Source organism: Hoplias malabaricus, chromosome X2 (assembly GCF_029633855.1).
Source record: "Hoplias malabaricus isolate fHopMal1 chromosome X2, fHopMal1.hap1, whole genome shotgun sequence".
Classification (NCBI taxonomy): Eukaryota; Metazoa; Chordata; class Actinopteri; order Characiformes; family Erythrinidae; genus Hoplias; species Hoplias malabaricus.
This window is the reverse complement of record NC_089819.1, coordinates 13,667,254-13,678,111: the sequence shown is the minus strand read 5'-3', so window position 1 is coordinate 13,678,111 and position 10,858 is coordinate 13,667,254. Positions and strand designations below refer to the sequence as shown.

Sequence of the window (10,858 nt, the reverse complement as noted above, 5' to 3'; positions counted from 1 at the left end):
AGACAGAAAGATATAATACAGCTACTTGACACTGCAGGACTTGACACAAACATATTGCTTGTGTTATGAGCCGGGTGAAGCTTTGACTGTGCCCAAAAATAGTTGCTAAGTGACAGTATCTTGCTGTTGATCTGAACAAATCTGTATTAAACAGGCTACAAACACAAAGCCTTTCCTCATTACATATATTCTTATTAATTTAAAGGTAATGTCAGAGAGGGATATATTTTGAAGAAAAATAGTTCATGCTGGGCTGGAAGGAAATGTTTAATTTAAGAAGCATTTAATATATACTGTAAGTCTTATAGTGAAGATGCTATTCTCTGATCATTTGGAATTCCTTTCCATCTTCTATCCCAGCAAAACGTATATGGGATCACCACACAGGCCTTTTCTCACACGTGCAGTAACCCAGATATTTTCCGGACTCTACCCTGAGGAAAAGTATGCGTGAACACAAACGTCTAACATTTATACTGAAGTGAGCACATACGTGAATATAACTAGTAAGCTTCTGGAGAATCACCTGCATGAACTGCACAGGCACTGACCCATGCCCATTTTTATGGCTTTGTACCAGCTGAGAACATTGAAGCAAATAAGGGAACCTCAAATGTGACACACAAACATTTTTTAACCAAATGAACATATTTGGCTTTGTAAAACATGTCAAGCAATTACAATTAAGTTTCAGCTCAAGAATAAAAAAAATAATGTCAATGTTGAGGTAAAAAAAGAAAAATGTTGTAATTTGCTGTTCCAACGCCACAAGCACAATGTTCTGTTTGTGAACACTGAAATCAGCTTGATGTAGAACAGTTTTTCATTCACTGAGTTTCATCTTCAAAGAATTCAGGCTAAAGGATGAGCAACCAACTACTAATTGTATTTTTTCTTGATTATTTTAGATTTTTTTTTCTCAACATTGTGATTTCATATATAAAAAAAATACTCTACTGGTTTAGGAAAAAACAATCTATTAATCAAAATTTTATATGCAGAATATCCCACCAAGACAGTATTAATATTCATATATTAAACAGAAATTGTCCTGTGTCATATCTGTGATTCATTTATTTGCTACAAAAATAAAAAAGCTGGATGAACATTCTTTAAGAATTTTGGTGATTCAACAGCTTTCACCAGGAGTCGTAGCCTGCCGTATCAACATCTATTCAGATGCATTAATTAAGATAAAACTGACCCACCAAAACCATTATTCATCCTCACTGTTTTTGCACAGAAAAAGTAAAATTAGCAAAATTGTTATAAAAGGGGAAATAAATTAATAATAACAAGAAACGGTTATGTAAAAAACTTTCAGTTCCATTTTTCAGTATAAAACATTTCCATAGCTCTGGCCAATCAAACAAACAAATTCTTTCACAACAGGATGATAACAATTCCTGCTTGTCTCTCTAAAATAGCTTTGAAGGGGAGGAATATGTTTTTAAACTAATTGTGTGGATAACAATGCAACCTGACAAATCACTTGTGGTTAGCTAGTACAACATTAACATTAACTTAAAAAAGAAGAAAAAAAAAATTAAACAAAAACAGGTGAATAAATGAACGCAAGTTGATCTGGTCACAGTACAAACGAGAGTCCTTGAGTCCAGGTCACCATGGCTAGGATGATGGTGATTACGCAGTCTTCTGCTGGCCCTTCTTTCCAATAAGGGACTTGTGGATGTGAGGGATCACACCTGGAAAAAAAAAAAACCAAACAAACAAAAAAAGAATTATTCCCTACCCAATAGAGTTGCAGTTCTTAACCTGGATAAGATATTAAATAAAAGGCTGACACTATACAATCCAGATTATTTAATTGGCATAGTACCAACTTGCTTGGAATGCAAAATCTATACTAAATGTACTACAGTTCCATATAATTCTGAAACAAAGCATCCCAACTCACCACCACCAGCAATGGTAGCCTTGATGAGAGAGTCCAACTCCTCATCTCCACGTATGGCCAGCTGTAGATGGCGAGGAGTGATACGCTTCACTTTCAGATCTTTGGAGGCATTTCCTGCTAACTCCAGCACCTTTGGAAAGTAAACAACAGCCAGTTGATAGCATTTTAGTTTAGAACATTTGTATACATGGAAAACCACTAAGGTAATTGGATTAGTTTATTCTTACACCGCTGAGGAGTTAAATGATAACTCGCATAATCACTGATTTTACCTCAGCTGTCAGATATTCAAGAATGGCAGCGCTGTACACTGCTGCTGTGGCCCCCACGCGTCCATGGCTGGTAGTGCGGGTCTTCAAGTGCCTGTGGATACGACCCACAGGGAACTACAAACAGGCAGAAAAACAAACTATTTCTTACCGTGAAACTTGAAAATATACTGATAGATTAATTTTATTAGAAAAACGACTGACTGATAAAAACAAAAGCAAAAGTTCCAAAAGCTAATAACTGAGTAATGGGAAATTACTACATCACTAAAATAAAGCTGGTCTTACTGACCAGGGTCTTAATTTAGCATCATTAGAAATGGTATGGCTCACAATGAAACTATAACACGACTAAACAAGGACACACATACTCCACTGCAACCCTGTCAAACCTGCTTTTTGCCTAGTGACTCTACATTTGGGAGATTACATGGATAAATACCCTTCACACAAGAATGACCCATTTTGAAATGATATGAGTCTAAATATCAAAATGACATCAATGCACCTACAAATGAGTATCAAATCTTACCTGAAGACCAGCCCTCTGTGAACGAGAAACCGCTTTCGCCTTGGCTTTCCCACTGTCTTTTCCTGCCTTACCACCAGCCTGGAACAGAGTTAAAGGGCCATATAAAGTACAGAAACACCAAACAAACAATAGCACAAAACTGCCAGATTTGTTCAGATAAGCAAAGTATATATAAAAATTTGCCAAGGTTCCATTTGGTTTAGTAAATTCAGAGTATTACATAGGGATGAACAAAATAGTGTATGTATCAACATTGCATTTTAATACAATATTGCCTTACAGAGCTGTTGTTTTCTTTGCCTGTGGTCGGCATTAAATTCAGGATTTAAGTCCACAAACAGATCTATCACTACTGTACTTTTTGACATATTAAAGTCACAAGGTCACTTGCAATCTCTAACGTGTATTCTGACGTCAACTTTTCCTCTATAAGCTAATTTCAAATGAGTTGCTTCTCCTTTCCGTTTGTTTAGAGAGAAATAAGAGTGGAAAAATTGTAAATTCTAAAGCTCCTTGCAAACGGAGTTATAAATCCGAGATCGAGTGGAGCTGAGAGTATACGCCACTATTTACTAAACAACTCCTGTTTACTTTTCAAACAGATGTGCTTCCCGCCAAGTCAAACTACTCGATTCTTCGGAACTGAAATGTGCTTACAGCGTGTATTTGGTGTTTTGATGTGCACTCTGTTAAATTGAGAACGAGAGGCAGATTAAAATCGGCGGCAGCTCCCCGCTGCCAATCAGTGAAATAAATAAAGATTGTATCCATCTCATTCCAAGTATCCATTCCACCTTAAATCGTGCTGCAGCCACAGGCGCGTAAAAGGTGCTGCAATATTTAAGATGGAAGTGAGAATTCGAATCGAACGAGAAAAAGTTAATGTGCCAATATATTAACCGTTTTTTCATTCCCTCAGTTATCGCAAATGCAAACCTCGCAACTAGCTAGACATATTTAGGTCTAAACACACGTTGCAGTGTTTTTATCCACAAAGAAACATTCTCTTTGTGGCCACAATAATCGGATTAATGTAGAAACTGGCTTCTTATTCGACTTTTCAATTCCTCCTTAACCGATACATTCCGGTGCCCGAGGCTGCTGCACTGTTTAAGGTGGAACGGAAACTGGAATTAAAAAGAAGCTGGCGAATAAGAACCCGAGTTCAGTTTCATCAGATCTACACCTACGGCACAGCAACGTTATCTCATTTAACGTTTTTTCCCCAACCGAGAGCCGTTTAAATATGTATAGTGGGTAATTTTTCGAAGAGTAATCACAAAAACACTACGGGAAACCCGTTAAAGACACACTCAACCCAAACCGTGTCGTTTCCCGTAGCGTTCACTCGGAGAAAATAACAAATGAATTCAGCAGCGGGGAATAAAACACTTAAAACAAAGAAAACACACAGCAGAACACTGCTCTGCGAAATACGGAAAAATACACATACTGATAGGAAAAATGCCACAAAACCCATACCATTTTCACGGTTTCTTGCTTTGAACGTGGACTCGGTAGATAAACCAATTTCGCCTCAAACACAGAGGAACAATAAAGCCCCTTTAGCAGCGAACACTCAAGACTTACCGAGCACAGCCCTCAACCAATCATAATACACGATACTGGTTCGAATTTTCTATCCGACCAATAAGAGCAGGCCTTGTTTAAAAAAAGTCCTCTACCATCCCCCCACCGATGAATGGCATGTGTACAGACAGGCGGTGGGCGGGGCTTTGAACAACTGGCGAAATTTACAGAAAACATAAAGAAAGTTTACTCGGGTGTTTGTTTGCTTCGGTCTAGTCGCCCAAACCCAACCTGTCGGATTCTATTTTAACGTATGAAAACAAATTATACGTTGTTTTTGTGAGAGAAATTTGTTAATAACCATCATGTGAGTTGAAAAATATTGTGTGTACATTTTCTGAATTTTTTAACAATATTAAAGAGGAACAAAAAGAGTTTCATAATAAAAACAGGTATAGCAAATCAGGAAGACACACGACTAACAAAAGTAAAAATAAGATATGCATTTTCCATTCAAAGCCTTTATTGCTAATTATGAGATTAATATTTCTTATTAGGGCTGTACAATGATAATGAAATACATTTTTTTTTATCATCACATATTTGCTTTAGCAAGTATTAGCAACTGAACAGAATTTAATTATGTATTTACAATAGTCTAGGGGGTCAGAATGCACATTACATTTATTCATTTTATTTAATTTCCAAACTTAAAACAATCATTTTTTAAGTTTTTAAGTTCAAATAATTGTAATTTAGGTGGATCTATTCCCATTTCTGCACTTGTGGTCAGACCAAATTTTACATAGTTCTATTAGTTTTTACCTCCAATAACTCAGTTAAGCAGCTGTAAATATGTAATTAAGACAGATCAGTGGTGAGGTTGATTTCTATGTAGTTTGTTCAGTGTCATCTGAACCACAGCCAATTGCCTTCACAGCAATGTTGACAAATTAAGGAGGGGCAGGGCCTTGACTATTGATTGTCATTCTCCATCCATCCATTATCTGTAACCGCTTATCCAAATTAGGGTCGCGGGGGGTCCAGAGCCTACCTGGAATCATTGGGCGCAAGGCGGGAATACACCCTGGAGGGGACGCCAGTCCTTCACAGGGCGATTGTCATTCTCTTCAACCAATAAAAGATGGTCACTTTGTTTTAGTTGAAGACTAACTTGCCTGTACATTTTTATCCACTGTTTGAATTACCACAGAAATGTACATGAAAGTTGAGTTAATTAGTTTTGTACCTTTCAGTCTGTGTTTTCTTTCATGCAGTTAGCCATCTCCCAAATTTGCAGTCAGTTTTACCTTAAGTAGTGTAAGTAGTGTAAAAGTAAGTATCTTTTAATGTGGAATGGTATGTTTGTGTAAGAAACTGTCTATTGGTTGTTTGTAGTTAACGTTTTTAATCAGAGCTTGAATTACCACAGAAAGTCATTTGTTAGTTTTGGGTTTTCTTGGAGCATTTTCAGTGTGTGTTTACTCTCATTAAATGTTAGGGGTCTGCTGAATTGGAGTCAGTTGCACATTAAGTAATGTAAGTGTAACAGCAAAGGTAAGTCCATATTGCTCACCTAAAAGAGCATCAACCTCATCCATTTTTTATGCTTTTTAAAGTTTGGAGGTCTCTCCACCACCCAAACTCAAACACCCAAACTCCAACATGTGCTGTTTCTTGGCCATACCTGAGCAGGCAATGGACAGAGAGAGCTCTTCAGCCAGTTCAGACAGAGAACGTTTGTTTCCCATTTACCAAGCCAGTGCTGCGTACAACAACTGGACCTTTATATTTATAGGAACTTTGCCACTTAACCCTCATTTCTGACACCAAGTTGTGGGACTAAAAGCTGGTGAAGGCTGTTAAAAGCATTGATAGATCATGTTTGCCAGGGAAGTTGTGGTGCCTTGAAATTGGCTTACTGCCTGGTATTAGGTGGCCATTGACAGTTTATGATGTTTTGATCACAGACATAGAGCGTATGGGAAAGGTTATGAACAAGGCCATAAGGAAGTGGCTAAGGGTGCCGCAGTGTTTAGGTAGTATAGCATAGTATAAGAGAGGTGTACTGGAGCTACCACTCACAAGTTTACTTGAGGAATTTTGAATGTACAAAGGTGATTTGTGAGATGATTTTGTCAGGATCGAAAGAAGCAGTTGTAAAAGCAGCAGTGACAAGAGCAGGAAAGAAGTGGAATCCAAAGGTGGCTGTGCAGGTAGCCAGGAGATCATTAGAGCTAAGGGATGTGATTGACCAAGTACAATGTGGAAGAGCAGGCCTTGGGTCAGGTGATACCTGAAAAGCTTTTAGTAAGGCCACATGACTAGTTTTATTTGCAAGCAGGAAGAGGATGCACGTCACAGACATAACAAGGCCAGTGGCTTTGATGGGAGTATCTAGAGAAGAAGATTTCCTTGCAAGAACTGTGAGTGATGGAGGCAAGTCGTATTAAGTTTTTGCTGGGAACAAGTTATGATGCCCTTTCAACACCGCAAAATCTTGGACAGTGTGAAGGTTGTAATAATCTATCAGCTTGTAAGATTAGTTTGTCACAGGGTCTGCATACATGGAAACATAATCAGGTGTTAAGGATTTTAGCATGTTTGCTGGACAGCAAACATTTAGAGCTGCAGGTCCCAGAGTGCATTGCATTAACTACACTGGGTCCAGACATGGTGCTCTACTCTGAAAGTAAACAGATTTATTTCACAGAGTTAACAGTTCCATTCGAGTAGATGAAGCATTTTAAAGGAAGAAGCTGAAGTACGCTTCCTGCGGCCAATTCCTGGCAGTTCGTCCTTAAGCAAATCTATTTTATATGCTTGGAATTTTGGAAGTCTCTCCACCGCCCAAACACCAACACGTGCCGTTTCTTGGCCGTGCCTGAGCAGGCCATGGATGGAGAGAGCTCTTCAGCCAGTTCAGACAGAGACAGTTTGTCTCCCATTTACCAAGCCAGTGCTGCGTACATCAACTGGACCTTTATATTTAGAGGAACTTGGCCACTTCACCCTCATTTGTGAAATCAATCTTCATGCTGTAACAAGAGCTGACCACAGTCAGAAAAATTACAGGGCAACATTAATTGATTCATTTTCTGTAACAGCTTCATCCATATCAGGTTGGTGGTGGATTCAGAGCCCATCCGGAATCATTGACCACAAGGCAGGAAAACACATTATATGGAATATCAGTCCATCATAGCATTGCACACTCACAAAGTCACTCACGCACTCCCACATGAGGAGAGTTTTTCATAGCTAACTGACCTTTCAGCATATGTTTTTGGACTGTGGAAGGAAACCCATTCAAACATAGAGAATACACATCAAACTTCTTAGTTACTTGAGATGAGTTTTGAACCCTGAGACTTTGTCCAATTTGCAAGCAACACTACCTGTTAGGTAAAGAGCAACATCATGCTGACATGTCCAAGAGAATAAATTATTAACCAGAGAGTATAGTTATTAAAATAAGCATAATGTAAATTATTAAGAAAATTCCTGGAGCCTGTATAGGGATCATTAGACAGATAGTTTAAAAGGGACTTATTAGGAATTGATCACATTTTGAGTGGATTATCACTGTAATTTTTGGATCTGGTGCCCTATCAAAACTGTTCACAAACTATAAAAAAATGACCCATTTTTTGTGATTTCACTAAAGGCCACCACAAACTGGATTACGCTGCTTAGCAGCACACAATGACGCATCAAAGTGAATGTGCCAATGAATGATCTATGTAGTCGCTGTCCGATTAAAAACATGTATCTTCATTTTTGTGGATTTTTAGTTTACTGCATCATTTGATCAGTAGTAGACCTGTGGTAAAATTTCATGATTAATGAACCAATGGAAATGCTCCAAAATTACTTGGAATAAAATCATTTTGCATTGATTTCCATTGAATATTAAGGTTTGTCCCTTTTCCTGTAAAGTTACTATCTTGCTGAAAGATATGAGCTGAAAAGGCTGGGCTTTAAAATTTAAACCACATGTGATGTACTGTGTTTTCCTGTGTCTCAATATGGCTTTAATATAATGTAGTAATGGTGAAACATACTGTATGTTGTCTGCAGTGTAGAATGTTTGGAAATGGTGAGGTGCATCCAGCATGAAGTCTGAAAACGTGGAATAAAACAAGTAATTCTAACTTTGTGCTGTTTCTTAAATAGACAGCAAGCCCTTCTGAGCTGTTCCACCTCATTTGACTCATGTTTATAAAAGAGTGCAATGACGAGCACTGATAATTATGTGGTCTGATTAAATATGATGAAAATGAGAATGGGGAAGTGAACCAAGAGAAAATATCTAAGAACCAGTTTCTACTCCCTGTACCCCAGTCCTGGGTGCCTCACATATGAATCAAACAGAGACTCATTCTTAACATATGTAGGGAAAAGTTGGGTTGTTTGGTCCTTGTGGTATTTTGACAAATCCTTGTCACAGATGATTCATTGATACCCCAGGGAACAAGGGAAAAGGGTTATACTATGTCCCCTTTAAGTCTATGGCAGTTCACAAAGCACAAGTTGGGACGTAGTGTGGTAGGTGTGGCAGGTGCATATGTATTATGAGGGAGGGGGAACACTAGTTGAGGCAGTCTGAGTGTTGAGTTTGTTTGGGATGCCCTCTCCAACTTTTACTTAGAATTTTAGAAGTGCATACCTCACAGAATTATCCATTTACATTATAATGGGATGAGAGTGGTGAATGAGCAGAGAGATTTGCGGTTGGAACACACTTGCCCTCAGCATTAAACGCAAACTTGTCTGTGTTCATTTCATTGCCAATTGCACAATCAGTTTGCCATGGACTGTGAAATGTAACACTGCTAAATGTATAAATCAGTTAGCCAATAGGCTAATGTAACAAACATTAACAGAAAAAAAACCCAGTACATTTCTACATGAAGCCCATTTGCAATGTACATATATAGTGTAAAATATTTTCATGATATACTGAAATCTGCGAAAGTCTTTTACATTTTTATTATATAAAATTATTTATCTTGTCAATAAGTGTGGTGCTTATATACAATTATGTATGTGTAAGTGCAATAAATACAATATATTGCTGTTTTTTATTTAAATCCATATGATCCATACATTTTACTCCCCAACACCTTGATTAACCAGGAACATATGCAAGGATCCTGTTATTGGATTTCATCTCCGCCTTCAATACCATTATCCCAAGAAGACTACACAGCAAACTGACCCAAGTGTGTCTGTCCCCACCTGCCAGTGCATCACCAGATTTCTCGCTTGCAAGGAGCAGCAGGTGAGGTTGTGAAAGTTCATCTCTGGAACCCGTATCATCAGTACAGGTGCTCCACAGGGTTGTGTATTCTCCCCACTGCTCTTCTCCCTGTAAACCAACAACTGTACCTCCACGGACACCTCTGCTTACTGTCAGGTGGTTGATCAGGTGGTCCACCGAAGCAGCCACAACAATCTTGAGCTGAACACAGCTAAAACAGTGGGGACGATAGCAGACTTCAGTAGAAACCCCTCAACCCTGCCAACGCTCACCATCCTTGACAGAACTGTACTGACTTTGGAGTCCTGCAAGTTCCTGGGCACAACTATAACCAGGGACTTTAAGTGGGACAACAACATCAGCTCCATCGTCAAGTGAGCTCAGTAGAGGATGTACTTCCTGCACCAACTGAGAAAGTTCCACTTGCCCCAGGATCTGATGGTGCAGTTCTACATAGCCATCATAGAATCTGTCATCACCACGTCCATCAGAGTGTGGGGCAACTTAACCACCCAGCAGGACAATCACAGACTGCAGCGCATCACCAGGTTTGTGGAGAAGACCATTGGTATTAAGCTGCCCACACTGCTGAATCTGCATAGCTCCAGAACCAGGAAGCATACAGAGAAAATAATTTCAGATCCCTCACACACCAGACACCACCTGTTCCACCACCTTCCTGAACACTTGACATTACTGTTACACAAAAAAAAACTTAATCTTCTGGTTTCTTTCTTCTGCACTTTAATTGTATATATATATATTAATATAATATTATTGGTGTATAATACAACACAAACTATACACTCCATTTTACGTTTACAGGTATGACTCTTTGAGTGTGTGTTCCTTGTATGTGTAAGCATTCATGGCCAATAAAATTTGATTCTTATTCTGATCCTGATAAAGAAGTATATCTGGAAACAAACTTTGTTTTCACACATATCGAGAAAAAAAATCCTGTAAAAGGTACACGTTCCACTGTCGCGGGTGCTGGTTGTTTTGCTCCAAAAATATCTTCATAGTCCAGTGTGTAGGCACTTTATTTCTCGATCCGCTTTGCCGCCTCTGGCGGTCAGGAGGCATGACATATAAGAGGGAGCCAATCACCTTAACAACAAAATAAGAGGCGGGATTAATGGTTTGAGTTTATTGGCATACAGCTGTGCGGATAAGTTGCTTTTTTTTTTTAATAAGGTGTACTTCTTATCCAATGAAAAGGAGGGGCGGGACTAAGAACATGATTGACACTAAGTGTTGGCAAATGAAATCGAACAGCTAAATGACAGACAGCAACATGTTCAATGGAAAAAGAGTCGAGGCTCAGACGTGATGCCCTGGGTTTG

At 38.7% G+C, this 10,858-nt stretch overlaps 1 protein-coding gene across 1 annotated transcript; it reads right to left on the bottom strand.

Moving 5' to 3' along the window:
• Nucleotides 1–205: 205 nt before the first annotated feature.
• Nucleotides 206–4,340, bottom strand: LOC136676661 (histone H2A.V). The gene is made up of 5 exons (XM_066653806.1): nt 4,202–4,340; nt 2,720–2,797; nt 2,191–2,304; nt 1,919–2,048; nt 206–1,706 (listed from the first exon to the last, which is right to left on the bottom strand). Exons 1-5 carry the CDS (start codon nt 4,202–4,204, stop codon nt 1,645–1,647), a joined length of 387 nt encoding a protein of 128 aa, XP_066509903.1. The 5' UTR covers nt 4,205–4,340; the 3' UTR covers nt 206–1,644.
• Nucleotides 4,341–10,858: the final 6,518 nt, after the last annotated feature.